At 27.4% G+C, this 26,299-nt stretch overlaps 3 protein-coding genes across 7 annotated transcripts; all 3 read right to left on the reverse strand.

Moving 5' to 3' along the window:
* Positions 1 to 2,831: 2,831 nt before the first annotated feature.
* Positions 2,832 to 5,551, reverse strand: LOC126897535 (uncharacterized). 2 transcript variants are annotated; one of them, XM_050671217.1, is made up of 4 exons: positions 5,381 to 5,551; positions 3,372 to 3,541; positions 3,199 to 3,303; positions 2,832 to 3,139 (listed from the first exon to the last, which is right to left on the reverse strand). In XM_050671217.1, exons 2-4 carry the CDS (start codon positions 3,453 to 3,455, stop codon positions 2,891 to 2,893), a joined length of 438 nt encoding a protein of 145 aa, XP_050527174.1. In that variant the 5' UTR covers positions 3,456 to 3,541; positions 5,381 to 5,551; the 3' UTR covers positions 2,832 to 2,890. The 2 variants fall into 2 exon arrangements, with proteins under 2 accessions (XP_050527174.1, XP_050527173.1); XM_050671216.1 differs by lacking the exon at positions 5,381 to 5,551 and adding an exon at positions 4,876 to 5,136.
* Positions 5,552 to 6,269: 718 nt separating this feature from the next.
* LOC126897533 (uncharacterized) lies at positions 6,270 to 14,129 on the reverse strand. The gene is made up of 6 exons (XM_050671214.1): positions 14,008 to 14,129; positions 13,581 to 13,810; positions 11,419 to 11,850; positions 7,513 to 7,632; positions 7,330 to 7,452; positions 6,270 to 6,770 (listed from the first exon to the last, which is right to left on the reverse strand). Exons 3-6 carry the CDS (start codon positions 11,830 to 11,832, stop codon positions 6,654 to 6,656), a joined length of 774 nt encoding a protein of 257 aa, XP_050527171.1. The 5' UTR covers positions 11,833 to 11,850; positions 13,581 to 13,810; positions 14,008 to 14,129; the 3' UTR covers positions 6,270 to 6,653.
* Positions 14,130 to 15,576: 1,447 nt separating this feature from the next.
* LOC126897787 (putative leucine-rich repeat-containing protein DDB_G0290503) lies at positions 15,577 to 25,420 on the reverse strand. Of its 4 annotated transcripts, none has more exons than XR_007702200.1 (12): positions 24,920 to 25,420; positions 23,913 to 24,241; positions 23,729 to 23,859; positions 23,055 to 23,516; positions 20,771 to 20,926; positions 20,616 to 20,699; positions 18,805 to 19,114; positions 18,273 to 18,731; positions 18,111 to 18,213; positions 17,758 to 18,036; positions 17,184 to 17,293; positions 15,718 to 15,863 (listed from the first exon to the last, which is right to left on the reverse strand). XR_007702200.1 is itself a non-coding variant. In XM_050671655.1 (11 exons), the coding sequence occupies exons 1-11, from the start codon at positions 25,069 to 25,071 to the stop codon at positions 15,692 to 15,694; spliced, it is 2,637 nt and encodes an 878-aa protein (XP_050527612.1). In that variant the 5' UTR covers positions 25,072 to 25,419; the 3' UTR covers positions 15,577 to 15,691. The 4 variants fall into 4 exon arrangements, 2 of the variants coding, with proteins under 2 accessions (XP_050527612.1, XP_050527613.1); XR_007702199.1 differs by lacking the exon at positions 15,718 to 15,863 and adding an exon at positions 16,869 to 17,117; XM_050671655.1 differs by lacking the exon at positions 17,184 to 17,293 and having other exon boundaries at positions 15,577 to 15,863; positions 24,920 to 25,419.
* Between the last annotated feature and the right edge of the window lie 879 nt (positions 25,421 to 26,299).

Below are 26,299 nucleotides of genomic sequence, written 5' to 3' on the forward strand. Positions count from 1 at the left end.
AGCTGGTTAAAAACCATTTGACGTGCACTTTACCATTTAGTAAATTTTTGAATATTAAATAATTTACTCGTCATACTATCTTAAAAAATTATTTCATTATTAACTAACTTGCGATCAACAAGAAATCACGTTTTGTCTGATATTTTCTGAAACTGTATAGTTATAATACTGAAACTACAATATATAATATAAAAAAAACCCTGCACAATGGGGACTTAGCATAGTTGGGTCCAGTATAGATTTAGTCTGACAGTGATTAAAATTACAAATTTTAAAATCGTTAATTTTCGAAATTTTTTTACTTAAAACTGCCATAACTTTCTTAAAAATGAACAAAACAATATAAATTTTTTTTATAGATTCTTGATGTATTTACCTATCATTTGGTATATTTTTTTAGAAATTTGACGCTTTACGTGCCTACAGGGGGGGATTTAAAATGACAACTTTTTCACAAAAAAATTACTTTTACACTTAACTTTTGAAAGTGTTCCGGAGTGTCTAACACTTTTATATATATCTTAAATTAAAGCTAATATAATGTACTTTATTATAGAAGAAAAAAATTTCACACTTTATTTTGTCTTCATGATGAAAATGGCTATTTTTGTGTGAAAATTCTCGATTTTATTTTTTACATTTTTAACTTTATAATGCTATAATTTATTGAAAAGTCTATGGATCAACACAATTTTTTTATGAGAAATAATATTTTTTAATAATCCCTATTTCATTCAGGATATTAATAAGAAAATATCAGATCATGTAGCTTTTGGAATAATCCACCAATTTTTTAAAATTAAACACTATCTAAAGATTTGCAACGAAGCGTTTTTTTTTTTTATAGTGATTTTAATCACTGTCAGATATCATTATACTTGATCCAACTATGCCACGTCACCACTGTGCCTCGATCCCTCTGTGCTGGGTTTTTATATTCTGATTACAAGTTTTATGATTTAAAAGTGTAATATATGAATAAATAGTTATTATAGCAATTAAATTTAGTATGAAATTGATATTTAAAAATTTAATATTGTATTTTTTACGGAGAATTTATAAAAAATTGTAAAGTAGTTATTACTTTTATGGTAAACGTATATAAAAATTGAAGGTCTCGATGCAATAAATTTATAAATAAATTTACAGTTCTACATGGAATTTTCATCAGAGACCAAATACTCTTTTACTTTTTTAAACCCAATTAAAGTACTTTTTTAAACCAATTTGTGCGGCGATTTCTGCAAATAGAGTTACGTCTAAGTAATAACAAAATCATTCTAATTAATATAACAAATATTTATGTTGTATGAATGATCAATAAATATATTTTAATTAAAAATAAGTTGAAAAAGTTCTACTTTCTATACACATTTTTAAGTTTTGAACACCCCCGTGTAAAGAGAAATTATTCGATTTAAAAAAAAGTATGTCACATAAAAGAAGTATACAAATTATCATAAAAAATTGTAATGATCCATACTTTTTTTAAAAAGTTATAGCATTATAAAGTTAAAAAAAACACATTTTAGTGAAATTAATGCCATCTCAGCTTCGCATTAAAGCTAAATTCTGTATGTTAACTTCACCTCAAACTCATTACACAAATACTTTTAAAAAAACAATGTTTTAATAATTTTTATTTTTATTCAATAAATTATTTTGATGAATATTGAATTTCAAGTTTCTTACGAGTTGTTGAATACATATTAATTTTTTTATTTAAACAAATTATGTAATTTCAAAAGTTACGCTTCTTGGGTATATTTTATATGAATAATCCAAAAATGTTAATTTTAACTGGTGTTAATTAGAAGTACTTATACATTAATCATACGTTAATTAATATTAAGTATACATTCAAATTTATAATATACAATAGCTTAAAATATCGACCTTGATGAACGTGCGCCATTATTGGTTTAAGATAGATGTTTTTAACATGAGTTTATGCCCCCAAGCCATAAAAATAAGATTAACTATATAATATGTCATCAAATTTTTTATTAATTGTATTATATTAGTCATTCATATTTATTTAAATAAAGATTATCCCAAATTTATTAAAATAATCATTATTGTAGAATTATATTTTGATCGATTTTCCCGAAAAAATATTACAGGAAATCTTACAAAAAAAAAATAATTAATACATAGTTGTTTATGGTTCATGATCTATTCAAATCAACAGTTTTCAGGACTTATTAAAAGCATCATACACTCAAGGTTTTTTATTTGTACCTAGTATAAATAATTGTTAAACATAATAATAAGAGTTCATATGATATTTCACGGGTATACTGCTTTTGCTAATAAATAACATTTACTAATTTAATAGTTTTGTTCATTCAACGTGTAGGTTGTTATAATCTCATAATTATCCATAGTTTTTATGCAGTCGACCTCGGTTAAGCTTTAAAAAATCTCAACGAGTAATGTATAGTCTTATCGTGGAAAAATAATTTACTTATTATATGATCTTTGATTTTGTTTGTTTTTCTATATGAAAACGCAAGCATTGTTTAATCTAATTTTACGGAGCTCAATAAATTACAGTTCAATACAATAATTGGAATAAAACCTAGGCGTTTAAATAAAAAAAAATTACAGTTGTAGTAGAAGATAAAGTTTATTAATTTTTTAAGATAAATTTATATTTACAAATTAAAACTTTTTTATACGAAGTAAAAAAACATATTTTATGTACACAATGTTTTTATTGTGGTAACTCGTTTTCGAATATTTAGCGAGGATAACATTTGGGTTAATATACAATTATATCACATTTTAATTATAAAAATAACACACGAGCTATTGTTGAAGTGCNTTTAATTATAAAAATAATACACGAGCTATTGTTGAAGTGTAATTATAACGAATTACTGTCAGGTCAGTAATCTGAATAATCACTTAGTCCTCGTCCCTGCGGTCTGTTTCGGTTGATATTAGGCCTTGGTCTGTTAACGTTATAATTAAAATAACTTTGTTGGAACGATGGCTTGTTGGACACAAACTGTGACGCCATTGGTCGTTGTTGTTGTTGATTGTAAAACTGTTGTATACGTTCTCGTGTTCGCCTGATAATGGGCCGAGTACTTTTGATTAATGAACCGACGGCATTTAGGGTACTTATAGGGATCTGTAAGAGTTAATTGAATAAAACACGACCTTTAAGTACTAAGATAAAATTAACATTACCATAAATATATTATCGACTACTTGGTCCCCTTCTGAAAGAGGTGGTAGTTGTCTTTTTACACGATTATTTAGAGGTTTTTGTAACAAGCCTACTTCTTTCTCGACCTACATGAACAATGATGAATCATAGGAATTGCCCATTGTAATACTACAATAACAAATAATTAACATACCGACGAGCTGTCGGACACAGCTATTAACACAGATATTGTCCACATAATCAAACCGAGACGATTTAATAAACTCTGGTTTCTCATAATTGATCTGTGTTTTACGGCTCCAAGGATAGACCACAATGTGATAAGACAACAGCCGTGAACAATATGTTGCTGAAGGATGATGCCTTAAAAATATTACACTTCATATATAATTATCTATTTGTTATATAATTTGTCATTTGTTGCATGATAACGTTTTGTTCGTGGGACGTGTGTCGCTGTAATGGGTCAAACATGTTCCAGGGTACGAGGAAAGTTTCTAATCGACTTCTTATGGCAAGAACGAATAAGGACGATAGCCGCATTAAATATTAATAACGATTATCTTATTTGGGCATTGTTGATTAGCGTAGGAAATATTATATAAATTAAAACATACAAATTTAATGAATAATTTCTTCGTGTTCGTGTCTAAGGTGACCCCAAATGATTTTCCATAGTTTTGTAAACAATGACTTTTTGTGCGAATTAAAAAAAAATCCAAAGTTATTTAAAATTTAAAAACATTATATTAAAATTACTCAAATTGATTAATTTTTATCTAGTTTTAGTTTTATTTCATTATTTTTATGTTCTATACCATACATATATAAGGGAATTATATAAATCGATTGAACTGTTATATTTAACTAATCTAAGTAGTTTTAAGACAACTTAAATTAATTTAGGTAGTTATACAAATATATAGTAAAATGACCACTTTTTCTCCATGATGATGACCAAAAAAACCCAAGTTGAAATCCAAAATTTTCAAAAGATCATTCAAGATAATAATGTATTGGATCTAATATCTAATTAAAACATTGATACGTTTAATTGTATTTCGAGTAAATCAAAATTTGTTTGATAAATACATTATTTTTGGTAAATCAAATTGTTTGCAAGTTTTTCATATCAAATCCCCTGCGATTTTTGTTGAAATCCATTAGTTTAATTACATTTATCAATTGAAAAATATAGTACTTATCCATCCCCAATCGAAATATTTCCTATTATATCTAAATGAATTTTTATTTTTAACCAGAAATGTAGCTGAATAGGTTTAATTTTCCATTCAAAACAATTTATGAACAGCTGAACAGGTTTTTTCAAATACTTTCATGCCCTCAGTTAAGAATATATTTTACGGGAATCGCCTAACGGTTTAGGATGACCTAACAATTAACCATTAAACGTTTTAAGTCGTAATTAGGCTTAATTGCCATTTAAAGAATTGCACGATTTGAATTGAAAACGACACCTATAAAATAACGTTATTAATAGTTCCCTACAAGCACGTCAGTAAAGAATAACTTGATGACTGGCAAATATGTTTCAATTAAATTTCTACTAGATTAATACTACTTAATGTAATAACAGGTATGTATAAAATCTTATTATCTCCGATGAAACAAACTCAAATCGAAAAGCCAGAATAATACGTCATATTATTTAGAGTTTAAAACTTTATTGCACTTACTTATATGGTCCAAAACACACTGCGGACAAAGGACTAATGATATAATCAGATTAATGAAAACAAGACATCCATTCGTTGAGACTAAGAATCTACTTTCGGACGATAATTTAGTATTGTGTTATGGCCGGGCGCAGTTTTTTACGTGACTGTAAGTGTGAAAGCAGGTTAGTATAACTGTTTATTTTCGCAGAAACACCTTAATAGCGTGGGTGCGATTTACTCCCTACTCGACTAGATTATCTTCCCGATGAGTACATTATCCTAACGAGCAATAATACGGTTATACATTATTATACAATAACTCAATATCAACATCTATATAGTAAATGAGGTTCGGTTGAGCAAATACAAGAGGCGGACCGGTTATCTTAATATCATGGAACTTGTAGGCAATCAATTTGCATTATAACAGATTCGGGGTTATTGCCTTCAAGAGGCAACTAATATTCGCAAAAACTGTTGTAATATTCGATGAAACTTAAAAATGTGTAGTTTATTTACTTACGGACAAATTCAAAGGACGAAGTTGGTAGGAGTTCTTGAGGCGACGACAACAATGCTACTAATGATGATGAGTTGATATGAAGTTATGTATCAAACACTAAGCTTGAAATATTATTGAAATGATTTTGTTGTCCTATTGTTAGCGGGTTTTGTAATAGACAATGGTAACGTGAATTGTATTTCAAGTATACATTAATACTTCAATATTAAAGAACGATGTCACGGACATTAAACGGACGATGGGTGTAAAGGTATGTGAGCACAGCCATAATCAGTTATATAAGGGTTTTGACGGCCAGTCACAATTATAATTAAACAACTATAATTTTTTACATAAATGGTGGTATGAGAAAAATCTATAATATATTTCCTTGTTTTGGGACAATGCGCAGAATCAAGATTTTTGTTATAAATTGTAATTATTTGTTATTTTATAACAATTATTACAACAGAGAAAATATATTTTCTCTGTTGCAAATAATAAAGCTTATATGCTTTATATTCAATACTTTTTTTAACATAAACATATATAAAAAAGACTGTCAATAAATATGTCATCGTAGAATTCAGAATCAACTCTTTAAATATAAAGAGTATACACCATTTTAAAATGGTGTATATTTATATAATTTATGTTGATAATTCATTTCAATATTGTACAAACTATCTTTAAAAAATATTAAAGTTTTAAGATATTTAAATGAAAATTTGTTGTTTTCTGAGTTTTCTATGGTTAGATTAGGTCATAAGGATGCATGGAATTAATTTTTTTAACAATTCACATCACTTAATTCTAAAATATTTTTACTTGATAAAATGAATGTCATATAAAAATTTTAAAACGTTTTAGGATAATAAAGAACGGTTATTAAGTAATAACAACAAATAAATATACAGCTGAGAAAAATATATTATGAAAATAAAAAGTCACTATATTTTACTAATATTTACAAATATTTTCATGGTACATTTGTGTTAGATATTAGATTATTTAATGGCCACCGGTTTACAAGTTTGACTAAAATGTTACTTATGTACACGAATGAAAATTACAGAATGTATTCTTTTTTACTAGTTAAAAGATGTATTTTTTATGTATACATGTAAAAATAGTGTTTCAATAAACTAATTGAGCTTTTCTTATTTAAAAATGAATCATTTTGTTATATAAAAAATGTACAATATAATTTGATTCAATTATGCAATCTATATATTATTGTTTAATCTAAAATAAGATATTTTTTTAAACGCATGAGTTAATCTACGGTATCTTTTTACACTGAATTAGTTTTTGTGCCGTTTCCTCTAGTAAAAATTTGAGAAGGTCTTAAGCTGTTAAGAACTGATTTGGTTAGTTCCTGGCGGAATTCTCTCACATTTTGACCAGTGTTCTAAAAAAAAAATATATATATATATTATATATATATTGGAAAAAGAAAAAGAATATTTTAGTATATTATTGTTTCTACTTATTTTTATTCCTATTCATTTTTGCCGTGAAATTTCAATTCTTGCAAAGTCATTAAAATAAGCTAATATCAATTTTATGTGACTATGGTTTAACAAATATTACTGAACCGTGTCAAAATATATTTTATTTAGATACTTTTAACCAAATAAAAATTAATAATTGCCGTAAATACACTGAGATTCGGTTTCGCAGGTTAAATTTACTATTACAATACAATACGGAATATAGTACATGTTGTTGGCGTTGTAAAATATACTTAGTGGAGTTTTTGTTACCAGAATCCTATTTCGAGTAAATGGGTATCCGATTGTAATTAGTACTGCCGTTGAAAATCTATATCTAACTTATTTAGAGAGAAGCTTTTTTTAATTCGATAATTTAATTTTAAAATATATTTAAGTATAAATACAATATATTCAAAATAATTTTGTAATATTATGTTTATAATATTATTATTAACTCATCAAGTAAATACTTACTCCTATGGCTGATCGGAGTTCTGAATCAAACAAACGTCTCAAACCTCTAAAATTACGACCTAGTAGCCTAGAGATAGCATTTTGAGAAGCTGTTGGGTTGGGTTTTGTCGAAGGAGTAGAACCCTAAAAAAAGTAAGAAATTTCAATACCACACTTTATAGGAAAAACTTCATTAGTTTTTACTTGTGCTGAGCCCATCATTTGTTGATCATCAGTTGACGGAGGTGGTTCAGCGGCTTGTCGTATGGTGTCACTGACAATTCGGCTAATGTTCCGGTAAGCCGTTGTTGTATCATTTATAGTCTAAAACACAATAGTTGTTATGAAGTTATTTAGAAAAAAAGTATCAACTTTATAAATTAAAAACCAGCACAGTGGTTTCGTGGCAGACGCGACAATGTTGGGGGGTAAAAATATAGATGATATTTGAAATAAATTAACATGAATATTTTCATGTTCCAAACGCTTTAATGCGAATATGTTAAATTTCTTAATTTGTACATTTTTAATTTTACAATTTCTATGGTCAACATTTCACTCTAATATTAAATGCTTGTTAAGTTATTTACTTAATTGATACTATCATTATTTTACTATGACGGACAATTTCACATAGTAGAACAATCGTCAAGACAAATTTTTTCACCATAAGGTACTTTTAAGAATCATTAATTTGATGTGGGTTAGATGTTCTCAGACCTTCCGGAACGTTTTCAAAAATCGAGTTGAAATAAAATTGACTTACCTAAGAGAGGTCTACTTCAATCCCTTTCTGTATTTAGGTTTTTCATCGAATTTTTAAAAGAGCATATCATAAAATCATTATTTTCTCAGCTTTGTATCGAAGCTAATGAAAAAAATACCGCGTTCTTGTAATTAAATAATAACAGGATATTATAATAATGTACAAATTTTGTTAACTATGTATCAATTACATGTAATTTTTTTGTAGAATAGTTACATGTTTTTAACATAACTCATCCTACCATTACACCATCGCTGTCAAAGTTATTCATGTAATACAAATATTTAAAATATTAATAAGAATTCATTAAAAATAAACGTTACCTAAATGCACCGGGTAATAAGTACTTACTTGTTTTAAGAAAATAATATTTATAATTATGCTAAATTCTATATAATTATTTATTTTTAACATATATGTTTACACTAAAATTCAAAGAATTTTGTTTTTAATTCAAATCGATTGTTTATAATTACCTTATAACCTATTATACCTATTGGTTAAAATGATAATATGCATTAATATTATGTTATGAAAATGTATTAATTTTATTTTTAAATTTAAAAAAGTTAATTTCTTAATTAAAAGTTTAATAAGACAAAATTAATATGATGAAATAATGTAAATATGAGGAAACTTTAACATGATGTAACAAAATATTTTTAAACATAACTACAACATTATATTTCATATATCACGAATAGAATGATCAATGAATGTTTTAGTTCGACATAATTAATTATTATTTTATAGATCCTCTAGATTATTTTCCAAAAGTTTAGATTAAAATAGATATATAGAACTCATCACATCATTAAAAAGTATAGCTACAATTTCAACGTCGTTAGAATCATTAAATCATTTTTACCACATTGATAGAAATATTATAGTTGGACCTAATGAATGTACTGTTTTTTATGACTTTTAAATGTTTTAAATTCCATTGGACGTATTTTTATACTATTCCGAGAATCTATCTTCTCAACAAAATGTTACATAAAAAGCGTATTAAGTAACTTTTTATATGAGTAATAAGTGTAACTTTTATGGCGTTATACTGCATAATTAGCTATAATAATACTTCTTTATTTAAGGCTAATAAAAAAAAAAAAAATACTGCATAACTATTCATTTGATAAATGGTAAATTTAAGTTAAATTACCCGCCGAACTCTAAGATTTAAATTAACTCTTATTTCAGATAGGCATGAATAAGTAATTTTTTATTAATTGCTTGGTATTTTTGTAATTATTATAATTTTTCTTATCTTGATTAATAATGCAGTGAATGTCGTTGTACTTGTCCTTAATATTATTACCTAATTCCAGCGAAAGATAAAATCACGATAGAATAAAAACTCAATAAAACTAATTAAACCAAGAATATCACTAAAAATATTTCTATTAAATTATATTTAATTAAGTTGTAAACATTAAATCGGCTAATTAGATATTAGCCGATCAACACTACAAATACATCATAAAAAGTTGTTTTTGTAAACTAATGTGCAATGATTTATTTTAATTGCACAAAAATTGTTTTTAATATCAAGTATGTTCTTAGTGCTTAAAATCGGAAAAAAACAAGAAATATTATACAAACCCAAAAATAACAAAATTTCACTATTTCTAAATTTTTTAATGTCTTATAAGTTTCTTTTAATTTACAAATATTTCATTTATGTGAGCATTTTAACTACAGTATAATTTTAATAATAACGTTATTTACGGTTTTATAACATTTTAAACAAATTATAATTATAAGGGCTTATAACTTATATTACAAAAAGTGTAATATAAAGCGATCATTAAAATAAAATAAATAGAAAATTGCAATATTTGTTTGTATTAAATCGTAGAATAATAGTTAAGATAAGCCAATTTTGATTTCAGACTACAGTGTACCGTAGTCGAAAGTATACTAAAGTTATGTGATTTTATTTTGTAACAATAGTTGTAAAAAAATTATATCTCTTGACCTGACTGAAACTTTTCCTTATTTCGATACTGAAATAGCAATAAAAACATAAAAAAAAAACACTTAAACTCAAAATATTTGAATTCTTATTAAAATCGTATAAAGATTAATTAGTTTCTTAAACAAATGTATAGTTTACGTAAGACCTTTAAAAAAAAATACAAATGCCTGATATTATAAACTCTGATTATTGTACTGAATTTAATTTATATTAGTATAGCTTATAACCAATTTTAAATGCTACTTTGTATAAAAAAAATTAATACTTTTTGTAGGATTTAAAGTGAGTAAAATTTAAGTTTTTTATCAAGTGTTTTGCTACGATTTTCTATCATTCATTATAAATATGTTATATTTTAATGAAGATCTAAACTATCAAAACTATGAAAGATGTGGCTAATCAAGTTATTTATGATGTCTAGACTTTTTTTCGGTAATCAAGACATTAGACCTGTAATTACTTGATCCATTTTTTACTACATACGTAACAATGATTTCACAACTTATTTAAATGACGTGTTATAACATGTGATTAGTTTTAACTGTAGATGGATTTGCTAACGTTGACGCGAAGTTATGCGTTACAGAATCTTGAAACTAATTAATGATGCTTAAAAATTATAATAAAACTCGAGATTATTAATTGCTTTAAATTAAAATTAAACGGACGCAATAGCTACTTATCTCAATTTGAATATACCAATGGAATATGATTTATTTAGTCTAATCCATGTTATTAATAAAAATTTAGTAAATAATTATGTAAAGTGACATTAATATTATACTCACGTTTTAAAATTTTATGTTTTATATAGTTTGTTTTGTGTAATATAATAATAACTTGAAATTTTATTTAAAATGTGTTAAATCAAAATATATTATTTTCGCTATCTGTCTTAATCGAATGGAAATAATATATCACTTATAATTCTCTAAAATTTCATAAGTTTTAGTCATAATTTCAATTTTAGTTAAATTAAAATATGAAATAAGTTAAATTATTTTAATAAAATATAACAGATGATATTTCATAAACAATTATTCTATACCACATAGTTTAACTTAAAAATAACGAAATTTCTTTATTAATAAATGTTTTGTTTATCATCTTCACTAAAGCTGTTGGTTGTGCAACAAAGAATAAGGAAATCCTAAAAAGTCCAGCGCAACGGAATGGAACCATAGTACTTAAATCCGAGTCACAACACGTTACCGACTGCGCTTTTTATTCAATATAGAGTCAAGTAAATTCTGTTAACGAATAAATTATTTTTTCATGAAAGAATATCAAATGTGTATAGATCATGAATAAAAATTCTAAATAAAACACTGAGAGTTAATTAAAATAAATTTACATGATTACTTACATCGCGCACTAATATGAAAGATAACGTCAATAGACCTGGAGATTGATCTCTGCCGTTGGCCTTCTTACGAAACGATTGTCTCCGCTGTCTGTTGGTCTTCTCCAAAGCTCTTTGTTTATCAACTAGTTCTCGGTGTTTTTTGGGACTGTTACCTTCTACAGGTAAATGTTTTTCAACATAACTCTGTTGTTGATAAGCCAAATAATCGGAACTACTGATAGTAGAAGTCCTTCGGTTAACTATGGTAATTTCAGTTGGTGTAGCGGATGGCGTTGTAGAAGTAGCTTTCGAGGTGACATTTTCCGTGGAAACACTAGTTGAAGCAACAACCAAAAAAATCGCTAAATATGTAGTATATGTGATAATTGTACTAGAAGATCTTTTGGTTGACCCGTCAAATAGCAACAGTGTCATTTCTTAGTCGCCGTAACACTAAAATAAAAATATTTGTATAAGAAATTTAAGACAAAACGTGACACAGTACTTAATTTGCAATGTAGGCGTAGTTGTATTTTACGGATTATTTACGTAATCTAATTAGAACAAGTCCAATCAAATTAATAATAGAGCTTAAGTACGTTCTACAAAAATAACACTTCCGGCGGAAATGCTGTAACTTTAATTTACTCGTGTATTGTGAAGTATCAAATAAAAAACGCCATCATTTCAGAGCGCGTGAACGGTTTTACTTAAAAATAACATACTATAATGATGAATGGCGGACTTCTCGTCTAATTTAATTTTTAAATGTAAAACATTATTAAGTAAAATTACTGCAGATTAATTAGTAAATTGAAACTAGGAAACTGCATAATGCATGTTTAGAAACCTTTTTTTTTACAACAACAATAGTTAATAGAAACGCTCAGCAATGTATGAACTTTGTAGAATATTAATTTCAACGCACAAGATCATGCATTCAAAAAATCGTTTCAATTATTTTTTTTTTAGTTTGCTCCTGTGCTTTTGATATTCTATACTGGAGATAACTTAAAACATATTATTTTTCATATTATTTTACATATTATACAATAAAACATTTGACTTTGATATCGTGGAAGCAATCAATACACATATGTTATATAAAATATAATTTTAATCGTTAATTGTACTGTTTTTAAAAACATTTTCTTTGTAGGAAGTAGTGACTTTTTTTTACTCAAAGCGTTCTCTCCCTTAGAATTTGAAGCCCGTTTATAATTTAATTTTACAAATTGGAAATATAACAAAAGATAGGGACTGTTTACCGAAGCTATTTGAATTTTGCTCCAACTCTAAAAGTTCTGTATGTTTTAGTTCTAATACTTTTTAAGACTACCGGGAACTTCAACGCGTTAAATAGACGACAGATCATAGTAGAATTATATTGTCACTGTCAAATTGTAATTACAAAGTAGTTTTTAATTATTATGAAATCAAATGTTGAAGTAATGTCAATGACTAACATGTTACATCATGGACCGACGATCCTTGGTTGTAAACGCATGTAAATTATATTACAAGGTTAAGCTTCAAACAGTCCTAATTAAGTTGAATGTCCGCGATTAATACATTAACACCGTAGGGACATAATCATAAACAATGAGTTTTCCTATGAACTTAATCCATACTGGAAAAGTGTCACCTAATGAATGACAACGACGTTTAATCAATCGTCATTGAAAATCATATTTTACAAATATTTGAACTCCGATCGTGTTCGCCGTTTGTACTTTCACTTTTTATTGTGGTTCTTGTTTGTTAATACTAATATAGTAAGGTAGCTGATGTAATATTACGATTTTTACACGAAAACTAGTATAACTATAATATGTATTTTATAACAGTAATATTTACCGGCGTCACGAACGTTCCGCTTAACTATTACACGATCCCTTGAAGTTATTATTTAATTGTCAATGACAGCGGTTATTCGCCGATACCATTTAATACGATATGAAACAAGTCAATTACTATTGTTATCGATTTACGAAAGACTATTGTCATATCAAATGGATCACTTCAATAGAACGGTTTATTCGACGAACCGACCGTATATTTTAATTACACACTCCGACTGTAATTAGAAACCCCCGAGGAAGGGCACCACCAAAAGACACCGCCAGTGACACAGTTTAATCCAAAGATAGGTAAAAACAGTTTTCACCAATGGTTACACTTACCTTAATTCTGGTTATCCAAGTTCGATCGCATTGACAATCGGTTATGCCGAGATCATCGCTTCAAGTTGGCGCGGCCGCGCCCCTTTAGGGAGGTTGCATTGTCACAATACGAACAGGCGACTCAAGTGTAACCGATGAAACGTGTGTTTAAAAATAGATGTCCGAGCACTCGGCCTCCACGCAATGCAGTCTAAAGATAACTAGATTGATACTGAACAATCGTTTTCACACTGTGCGTCAACCAAAAATGAAAAAAGACCGATTATTTTTCAAACTCGCTGGAGGGAACGTAACGGAGCGCAAACGGACAGCCGTTACGAGTAACTAGTAGGGAGGCAACACACGTGGTGGGAAAGCACATACACGTACACAACCACGCGCCTGCACTTACCGCAGTATTATGCTGTATACATTATTATATTATTACCAGAATTATTATACAACAAGGTGGCGGCGTGCACCACTGTGCTCTCATACATTCTCCGTACGCATCATGATCCGAGTGACCGATTGATGATGCGTTTGTACGCACGAGACTTGCACCATCTGTTGAGCAACGTCCGTCTGAGAAGAATGAAGCACACACGTTTTGTCAGCGCATCCGATGACCGCGTTGTCATCAAAATTGCCAATGGCACCTGTGTCGTTAAGACATTAGCATAATTCGTGACCCAGTTACCCGTTGAATCCGAGGTTATTGGAAAGTAACATAACCCGAGTATCATAGGGTAATTAAACAAGTACCGAGTACTAAGAGTTTTGTAAGAACTGGGTTAGTGGTTGTGGGGAATTGGATTCCAATTTTTGCGGAATAACCCGTAAAAATTCAACAAATAAATCAACTAGTACTGTGTTTACACAATGTGACAAAACGATGAAACAGCACTTTTGACACAAACAACACATGTGTACGATTTCGTCAACTTAATGCAATTATTTTATGATGAATCACTAAATTTCATTTTAGCATAAATTTCTGTGTTTCAGCGTTATGTAATTAAAAGATAAAATTATTACTTCACTTTGTAAATGATTTTTGACTAATCAGAATTTTTGTTTTTAATCATTATTATTCCATGTATTTTAAACTTTTTTTTTTTAAACAACTCAAAATTATTAAAATAATAATAATAATACTTGGTTAAAAGAAAACTTTTTTTCAAGTATTCCACTAGGTTTTATTTAGCTGTCTTTTACCAATAAATATGTTTTGTAATTGAAGCCTGGTCGGTAATTACACACTATCTATGAAACAATTTTTAAATTTTAGATTATCAAAGAACACAATTGTGCCTATTGTATGAACGATGAACTTTTCAAAAATATATCGAGATTTTTCTCGATATATTAATAATAAATCACAGGAATATGTGTAATCAGTAATACGAGATTTTTGGGATAACTACATGACAAGTCTGTTGGCCAATAATCAATAACAATAGCCAATAGCCCTGATAAAAAGTAATTAATCACATTGAATATTAAAACAATTTTATCATTATACTATATAAAAATAGCGCCTGCCTGCTATTAAAATATGTTGCTTATAGTAACGAGCACAGAAAACCTAAAAAAATAATCACCTTATTCAAAAAATATATTACAAATATAATTTATTTTATTTTTTATAAAAATCAAACTTTCGTTTTTATTTCAAATTAAAAATGAATAGAAAATTATTTTAAATTCTTTCAATATCTANTTTTAGATTATCAAAGAACACAATTGTGCCTATTGTATGAACGATGAACTTTTCAAAAATATATCGAGATTTTTCTCGATATAGTAATAATAAATCACAGGAATATGTGTAATGAGTAATACGAGATTTTTGGGATAACTACGTGACAACAGTCTGTTGGCCAATAACCCTAATAAAAAGTAATTAATCACATTGAATATTAAAACAATTTTATCATTATACTATTTAAAAATAGCGCCTGCCTGCTATTAAAATATGTTGCTTATAGTAACGAGCACAGAAAACCTAAAAAAATAATCGCCTTATTCAAAAAATATATTACAAATATAATTTATTTTATTTTTTATAAAAATCAAATTTTCGTTTTTATTTCAAATTAAAAATTAATAGAAAATTATTTTAGATTCTTTCAATATCTTGACGTATTTCTCTGTCTGGCTCTATTCCTTCGATTTCTATTTCCATTGCCATTATTGGATTTTGATTGCTGTGACGATTGATTTTGTGGTGATTTTTGAGCTTGAGCATTTGGTTGTGCATCATTTAATGAGGGACTTTCAGACACAAGAGACGACGTATCACTAAACAATAACGATAAATATTTAAATTATTAAATACATAATATGCTATAAGAATATTTATTTATATTATTCAATATAATTAAAGACTTCCTAACTACAATTTACGTTATCAAATAATTTAATATTTATCAACCAGTAAAATTATAATTAGCTGTGGCAAAAAAGTGTTTAATTTTATCTTCGTCTTGTAGATGAGAAAATATTAGTTTTACTCTGCTGTGTTTTCTGTCTCTCCATAAAAATACTCTGCTCCTACAGAACCAATTGAAAATCTCAATTTCAAGGAGTTACTGAACTTTAATAAAAAAATTATACAATATTTAGTAAAAACGGATGGTTTTATAGTTTATTTACATCGTAACATAGTACTTGCATCATTCTAAATTATTTTGAATTAAAGCTTATTTAATGTGCCATAAAATTTAACTTTTAAGTTAAAAATCACACAATTTTTGGTAAATATGATACATTTTTTGTTAATTTGTTTCTTAAAACGCATCAAAGCGTTTTACTATAACACAGTGATTTTAATTACTGCCAAATGTCAATACTAATCTAAAAAAATGTTTCAACTTCATTACGCTATATCTTAAGTTAATTTTTTATTTTGTGATTTTTGTGAAAATATAGAATGTTAAAAAAAAGTTCCAAGATAAAAATATAATAACCGTCTTTTCTATTTAACATTTACAAAAAGTATTATAATAATGTAATGATTTTTATTAGTATTGTTGACTTAAATAATAAAAAACCGTTAAAGTCAATTGTGTCTTGTATTTATATATGTTTAAAGATATTTTACATAACAAAATAGTTTTAGCAATAAAAATAGTTTAAGAGGAATGAAAATTGATTTTTTACTCATCAAAACAAATAATGTAAAGTAATATTATGCATTGTTGTGTGCACAACGTTTACTTATGAGTTTAAAGTATTTTTTTTTACAATTAATTCTTTTTTCTATTTTATTGCCATAATAAATATATATATATTTATTTATTTTTTCATTAAAAAAGCTATTTTCATAAAACCAGTTTAATCTAATAGAAATTAAATATGAAATCAATCTAAACATTCATACATACAAATGTTTAAAGCATTCCTATATGTAAGTATTTTGTCTTATATCACCTTCACTATGATGCATCATTACATAAAAAACTACAAATGATAATACCTAAACACAAAACTATACAATGAAACACACACAATTTTATGTGCGATTTGACGCAATCAAAAATATGCTCCCATCAACTGAAAGTCAAGAAATAGTCTAAGTTAAAACTATAATTCTTTAATTGTGAATAATTATAAACTTACGTAGATTAAGCAAATGAACCACTCCCTTTTCATGTTACTTACGTCATAAATTTTATTTAATCAATTTACTCCTCATTGTACATAAATTTTGCATATTTTGTGAATATTATCTTCATAAAAATAAAATACATGTTTATTGATAGGATTAATATAGTAAATTAAAAAAGAAGGAAAAATTGTCTAGTGAACATTTTATAAAAATAAAATAAATTTAGGAATTCAATTACTATGAAATTGATCACTGGCATAATAAAATATTTTATTTAGTATGACTTTATTTATATTAATTTTTCATATTTTCATTATTTCAAATTTCTATCGTTCTAGACGTTGTTTTGTTTTATTTATTATTTAAGTAATATTTAACTGAAAATGTATAAAACTTTTTTCGAAGATTATTTTTATTATTGTTTACTCTTTAGTTGAAAATATTGAATAAATAAGACAGTTGTTGCTTATCAATAATTATTTGTTCTCAATAAGATAAATTTTTTAAGTTATAAAAAATACATTTTTATTTAACTGTAATAAAATAAAAGATTATTCAAAACACAAACAAGAAATTCAAACATACTCAGAGGCTGGACACGGTTTTGAAATACAATTTCCATTGATTGTTTCTTGTACTTTTATCTGTAATATTTCTTTGACAAACTGTTGGTCAGTCTTGTGTAAGTTTTCATCACTGCAGTGACTGGTTTTTTCTAATGCTTCATGGTGTCCATCTCGTTCTTCCAATTTATCTTTGAGCTGCTCCGTTAATGCATGCCATTGTGTAAGTTGTTTTGCATGTCTCTCTTTTTCTACGGCTAGCCTTTGTCCATGTTCCATTATTAGCTGCGCTTCTCTTTGCCTGATAAATTATTCATTTAAAAAGGTATTGTAGAATTAAATATACATCCCTGTTTTACGAAAATAAAAACTCACTTGATCATTGATTGCCAATGTTTGTCCAATCGTGAAGCCTGTTCTTCTAGTAATTTGGCTATCATCTCATCGTTGTTATTGTTTTGAGTTTGATTTTCAAGTTCTGATTTCATAATGGATATATATATTTTACAATTACATAGAATCATTTAAAAATTTTACCTTTCTTTTCCTTCAACTTGATTTCAGCAGCTTCTTTTATTTTCTGTTCGGAAGCTATGCGTTCCGTCTCTTTGGCTTTCCATGCCTCTAGCTGTGTAACTCTTTGCTTTGCTTCACTAACTTTAATTTGAGATTCACTTATTCTACGCTCGAATTCCTCTATGACTTTATTTTTAGATTCAGCTGCTAGTTTGGAAGTTTCTTGTAATTTAACTTCCAATTCATTGACATGATGTTCTGCTTTACTCCATCGCAATGCCAAATTCTCAAGTTTTGACTCAGCTTCTTTGGCTCTACGTTCAGCATCAACCAATTTTAGTCGACTCTCATTAGCTTTACGTTCTGCTTCATTAACATTATTCTGAGCTTCGTTTAATCGTGCTTCAAATTTTAGATTGTTATCTTGCATTTCTTTTTCCAATGCTGCTACTTTTAAATCACATTCTTGATGTAGACGTTCTATATATGATAAAATCGACAATAATTAAAATAAGCAGGCGAAATTGAATTCAAGATTAATAGTTATTTTTACCTAATGTACGATCGTGCTCTGTTTGTTGAGAATCTAATCGTTCTATATACCACATGTCCAACTTATCAAACCGCCGTCGTGTATCCACTGCCTCTATGTCACATTGCGTACGTAGCTGATCAATTTCTATCTTATGTTTCTTCTTTTCTTCTTCCAATCGATGGTTTGCTTCAAGATGAGCCTCTTTCAAATTCTTCTCGCCCTCAGAAATTGCAGTTGCCAACTGATCCCTGGTAGTCTCTAAAAGTTGTTTCTTTCTATTTAATTGAATTTCTTTTGTATCTATTTGTGTTTGATACTTTTCGATTAACTGAAAATAATATATAAGTTGCATAATAATTTGTTAAAATCAATCAACATTTTGGCAATTTTTAGTTTTTTGTACATTTTAATTCTACATTCTTAACATTATATCAAATGGTTTTAATTTGAACTATCAACCCAATCAGTACAGTTGTACATAGAAGAGACAAGTATACATTTAAATTTAACTGTTATAACTGTAACTATTATAAAACATGTCTATGCAAATGTGTAGAAAGAAAATTTCAAAAAAACGTTTTTTTTTTTTGTGGGGAGAAATGAGATTAACACTTCCATTTTTTCCTAATACACCTATGAAACATCTACTAAATTATAAAAAGATCTTCATACAAAAATTTGGTAAAACAATTCTAGTAAATTTTCTAAATTTGTAATTTTTATACAAAAATTTAACTTTTATAAATGCGCGTTACTTCAACACACATTTATATATAGAACATAAGTCCAGAAGTCAATTTTAATTTCAAAATAAAATATATTGAGTATAATACGACTAATAATATATTCTTACGGCTTCTAATTCCTCTCTCCTCATAACATGATTTAATGATCCAAACCATCTAAGTCTATTTTTTCTCATCATGTCCATAAATGATGCTACACCTATACTGCCCCTTATATGTTCGTTCCTTATTCTATCTCTCTAGTCACTCTATTTATCCATCTATCTAAGCATTCTCTTCACTGGTAAACTCATTCTCTATTCTATTTTCTTGTCAACTACCCAACACTGTGAACCATACATCATAGTTGATTTCAATAGTCTTTTAAAACTTACCTTTCAGCCTAATTAAAATTTTCTTATCGCATAACACACAAGAAGCTTCTCTCCATATTACCCATTCACACTTAATCCTGTGACTTATATCCTCGTCAATACCACCGCTCTTTTGCACAGCTGATTCTAAATACTTACAAATTTAAATTATAGTAATATGCAGTTGAAATTAAAAATGAAAATTCAACCCATTTACAAAAAATTTGTATGATTTTGAAAATACGATAGACGTCTGTACTACAAAGATATGTTCCAGAGGCCAATGATTATTTTTTAAATAAATTTTTTCTATTAAAAATAAATTATGTTACTGAAGCCTTAAATTAAGACCTTTTTGTAAGTTTATAATTCCTCATGAGTATTAAAAGAAGTTATGAAAATTTGCGTGGTGTCGCTAACAGCTTATAAAGTATCGGCTATTATTTTATTCATTTTAATTATACTGCATTTTCCAATAATTGAAAAATTATTAAAAGAACTTCAGTCATGACTTTTAATATATAAATAAAAACTTGTATTATATATAAGGGCAATAACAGTGAACAATTTTTAGTATTTTATACATGAATAATAATTAAAATGAAATGATAAAAAGTGATACTTAAAATAATCAATTCTCAAAAATTAAATTTTTTGATTGGACGTCCTTTTAACAAATTTACAAAAAAATTATAAATAAAATTTATTTAAATAATGAAAACAATTTTACCCTGACTTCGATTTGCGCAATCTCATCTTTTAACTTTTGTTTAAATTTGAGTTCATTTTCATTAAGTTCTCTGACATGAATTCCCTGAAAAGAATTTATTTGAAAAGTTATATTGTGCAGAGGAAGTCAGTTTTTAGGTTGACACTTTTTTTTACTTGCACTGTAGCTAAATTTGTTTTCACTTTTTCTAAATCTTTTTTTAGTGTTTCTATTTGACTTGCCCATTCTTTCTCATCTGCTTTCCACTGTCGGCGAATCGCTCGTTCCGCTTGTTCTACTCTGGAATCAAAATCTGCTTTCATTTCTTCGGTCTATATTGAACAAAATAAAATAAAATTAATAAATATTTTAGTATACTAAACTAATATAACTATAATTATACATCTATGATTACATTACAAAATAAATTTTATTAAAAATCATTATATGTTAGCTATTTTTTATAGAAATTATAAATTACATAAAATGCTAATTTTAATTTAATAAATTCTTAAAATAATCAACGATTTAACGAAATAAATGAAATTCTAATGAATTGAATACAAAATTTACATTCATTAAAATAAGATCTAACATAAATTTTATTATTGACAAAAATGTAGTAATTCAAGTCGGAGAATGTCCATATTTTTAGTACATTCAGATTTTGGCAGACATAAGAATCCTAAAACTACGTTCCGATCATTACATTATGTAGGAAATCGTTAAAAATTCTCTTTATTTTTGTAGTATTTCATTTAACTATATTTAGTAAATTAATTAGATTAATTAGANAATCGTTAAAAATTCTCTTTATTTTTGTAGTATTTCATTTAACTATATTTAGTAAATTAATTAGATTAACTAAACTTTTTAAATGATTTTTTTTTTTTTTAAATGCAATAATATAAATATTTTTCTGCGTTCAATATCATCATTATTTTTTATGAAATATTGAATTATTAGATAACATAACATAATATTTAATATTTATTAAATACTAGTTTAAAAAAATAAAAGTAACCGTCTAATATTATTCCCATATACATTGTCACGTAATATGTCATAATATCATCAACATTATGATGACACTACTAATAACGATACGGATTTTTCAGTATGCACTTTGTAGGATTAACTTTTGATAAAGGCTATTAGTACCAAAATTGGAAGCCAACTTAGCTAAGTCACGAACACGTCGAATTTCGGTGCGTAGGTACCGATGTTCGATTCCGTTACACTAAGCTGTCTAGATTTTCTCGTGCTCTTTAACAAAATCAAAGCTTATTAAGGATGACATTAAAAGTAAATTAATAATAATAATACAGATTAGTTAAACTTTCAAATTAATTTTTTAATTTAATTTCTTGGGGCTTGTTTACATATCCATTATATTATTAAAAAACTAATTTCAACACTAACCTATTTAAAAATTTGTACAGAAAAATTAATTATTGTACAATTTTTATTTTTTAAATAGAATTAAGAAACCTGTTTTACAAGATTACCTTGAAAATTATTACCAATATACATAAATTGCTAACCATAACGGTAATATCAAGTTTTTATATTAAAATTAGGTTTCAAATTTGAAAAAACATTTTTTAGTTAAGTTATACAAATCTTGATCGGATAATAAGTAAAATGAGATAAATTCAAAATTTTGGTATAAATTAATTATAAAAGCATTTTTTAATATTAGTTTTTAATCAAAAACATTATTTTAAAGAAGATTAATTTTTTTTTTAACTTTTAAAATTAAAGTCAAAAATTTTTTAATATCTTAAAAACTTTCATTTTACATTAAAAGGGGCAAATAATGTTACAAGCTTCAATGCTTAGCTGAGAAGCTATTGGTTTTACTCTGTCGTACTTTTTTTTTTTTTTTTGTGCCTGCACATAAAAAAAAATCTGCTACTACTGTACCAAAATTTCAAAAATTAAAATATTACAAATCGTATCAAGTTGGATAAATCTGTTCAATACCATTGGAAAAAATGAAGTTGACACCCAGATAAGGTATCAGGAATAAATATAAAAAAATTCCCCATTATTGATATATTGAAAAAAAAATGTATACCTTAAAGAAAAAATTATTAATATTATTCTTATTCATGGAGTAATTAAATGGTTAATTATTATTGTTATTATTATGATTATTACTTTTTTGCTGTCATCATAATTACAATTTATACACCAAAAAATTATAAAATACAACACAGGACAACTTCTCGGTAAAAAATATGGTTCATGATAAAAGAATGCTTTGCACAGCATAAATTAAAACTCTGAATCCAAACATTCCAATTAATCGACTCCCGTTTACTATTCATTATTATTTCATTGAGTTTTTCACAATAAAAGTTGTTGACTTTTTCATGAAATTTATGTTACAGAATCTGATTTTGTATAATTTGGATTTAAACTCCTAGTAAAAGTATTTATAACAGTCATACTAACTTTTTGCTTAAACTGCGATTCGGCATTTTCCATACGTGTTCGTAATGCTAAGTCATGGTTTTCTGACTGTTCCCTGAGAGCTTGTTGAGTTTCCTGCAGTCGTTGCTGCGCTGCTTCTAATGTAGAACTCATTTCATACATTTTAGCCGCTTCTTCAGTCAATTTTGCTATTTCTGAAGCTGCAGAAACTTTTGTACTCTCTAACTCAGCTTCTTTTAACCTTAAACGAGATTCTGCTTCATCTGCTCGTAATTGAGCTTCAGCCACCGCTTTATCAGCTTCTTCTTCAGCCACTCTTCGGATTTCCATTTCTAATTTATTCTTCTCATCATTTTTAGTCTTAAGCATTTCGTCCATTTTGTTTTTCCATGTTTGCTCTACTTGTCGAAGTTTCCACTCAAAATCATTAAGTAAACGCTCTGTATCGGCCGCATGTTTTGCTCGTAAATCTTCCAATAGTTTCTACATGAAGAAATAATACAAAATTTAATAATAATTTTGTTTAAAAAAAAAAAATCTTTTAACAAATAATAATAATTTTTTTTTTCAAAGTATATTCTGGCAATTTTATGTGTAAGTTTTAAAATTTAAAAAACAATGTTGAAATATATGATAAATTTAAAATTGTCTTGCAAATGTCCTGCAAACACTTAAGTTTTCTATCAAAGTATTACCATAGATGCTGCTACATTGTCGTCTTCGATTTTGTTTGGTAGATCTAATGATTTATAGTTATCATCTTCACTTTCTGAATGTGAATCACTATTGAGTTGTGTCGGTTCATTATCTTCTAGCTGTTGTAAATCTATAAATAAGTAATCATCAAGACAATACACCCTAAATATTCTACCCACTCACCATCTGATTCTTCAGCGTCATCTCGTGCCCTATGCATTACAACGTCCGGTTGATTTGAATATGTTATTTTCAATATTCTTGTCACTGCTGATGAGCCTGATGATGATGATGATGAATCAGATGATGGGGACCTTGGTCGACTGTGATCCTCTTCTTCTTTTTCTGTATCCGGCAGATTTTGGTCATTGAGCAATGGTTCTTTCATGTGATTGTTGAGATCGTCTATTTTCGAAATGAAATTCGGAGCTTCCGATATTACTGAGTTTCGATTTTCATTGCCGGATGTCTCAGCCACCGACTTATTAGCAACAGTCGCTCGTGAGTTCTGTCTAAAAAAATATTGATGTATAATCACTATGATTACAGTTATAGATGACTCAAACGTAGAGTACTGAAGCTATGCTATTAAAAATAGACGCCCTTTTTTTTTTACTCAAACTGATCGCAATTGAAAATTGACCCAGAGGTGACGGTTTTTGGCACAAGACCGTCGACAGCGGTCTCTATCCATTATTATAATTAGATAGTATTATTGTTTATCAATAGCTGACATCAAAGTTATTGTAATTAAATTAAGTAAAAGGTAACAAAATACGTTTAAATTACTTGCGAAAATATGAAGTTGCCACGAATGTCAAAAACATTGCAATCGGAGGAAATAGTACACCACACCAAGACATTTTAGTAGCCTACAGCTAGAACCACAATGGTTACAAACAATAAATATTTAAAATATTATCGACGTTTTGACAGTTTTAATAAAAAATCTGCGAAAATTAAATTAACCGAATTATGAAAAAAAAATTTTTTTTAATTTTATAAACTAACTGCTGATAAATCGGTACCATGGAAATTCGTGCTAGTGTTCGTTGTTATGATTCATCGGGCAGAGACAAAAAATAACAAATTTGTAACATAGAGTGATAAGATTAGTTATGGTTGCCAAAAAATAAATATCATCGGGAAATTAAATATGATTTTTTTTTTTTTTTTTGCTCGTCACTTACCGGACATGGTCGCCATCATTTGAGTGTGCGCGACGCTTTCGACCTCGTCGGTGACCACTAGCTTGGTTGGTCCTATGACGTCTATTCCGACGCTGATTATCTGCAAAAGGCTGTTGTTGTAGGGTAGATGAGGAAGAAGCTTGAGACAGCATGATAAATCGGTAATTAATCTTTATATAAAAAAAAATGCACAACACTTCGAGCGAATACTAGTTTTTTTTTTTAAAGCCCACGAGAATGTGACAACAAGCGTACAGCTCCACTAGAGTTATGACAGTGACGCTGAAAATAACATTTCTCCCTACTCTAACAAATTTATAACATCTAAATACACTTCAATATTATAAACGGTTCAAACATTTCAACAATATTTATGTTGCTATAACTTAAGCGTCAGCTTCTAGAGTTAAATAATAACGCTACCATAATCAATGTGTAAAAATAATGAGATTATAACTTGTAAATAAAACCGACATAGTGCCCCCATATAGGAGTACTCATTGATGTACAGTGCTACGAAGATGACTTTTTGGCAAATGTTGCTGCTACAACGGATGTCTAAAAATAAGACAGCCGATCACAGTACTGACGCACCATACTCAAAAACAACATTTACAATGAATATTATTATTGTGCATGATAATGTACATTTATTAGATATACTATAGTGTATCTTATAACTCAATCATCTGTAAATGGCAATGTCAATTTTTTTACTTTGTTACCCGTGTATTAGATAATATTTAATATACAGGATTTTTACGTTTTAAATCAGTATTTTAAACGTTTACATTGGTCTTATAAGAAGTCAAATTTTTAAGCAGGCTATTTTTTTAACAATCCTGGTTAAAAATTTAGTAATATATAAAAGTGCTCTCAGACACTAATTGTGTCACACAATTAAGTAAAAACTAAAAAAGTATGAGCCAATTAATTATATACACTATCAGTGACTTATTCATAAATTTACAAGAAAGCAATACATAAAAAAATACTTTAGAAAATGTATCTCAACACATTATTATATTAATCGTAGAGATTTGACATCTATCCTTCGCTATGGGATCACCTTTATACGTAACCCGTGTAAAAAGTCATAAAAAACTATCAACTTATCTCTTAGGGTTAATTTTCTCCCGTAATTACCTAAGTACTGGTCCAGTATTGATGGTCGGAACTGGCTACTAGCGTCACGCCATTGCTAGCAGTGTACTGGCATAATACTGATTATACATAACATAACAACTATAGTTGTTGTATCAATTGTAATTTATAATTATAAAAAATTAATTTGTCTGTATAAAACGACTATTTTGGTCATTTTAAAGGATTCACTTTAGTGTTCTCATTTATGTCAATTTTACCGAGTGTTCTCGGTAA

This window comes from Daktulosphaira vitifoliae, unplaced genomic scaffold, assembly GCF_025091365.1.
Source record: "Daktulosphaira vitifoliae isolate Bord-2020 unplaced genomic scaffold, ASM2509136v1 Scaffold_2, whole genome shotgun sequence".
Taxonomy (NCBI): domain Eukaryota; kingdom Metazoa; phylum Arthropoda; class Insecta; order Hemiptera; family Phylloxeridae; genus Daktulosphaira; species Daktulosphaira vitifoliae.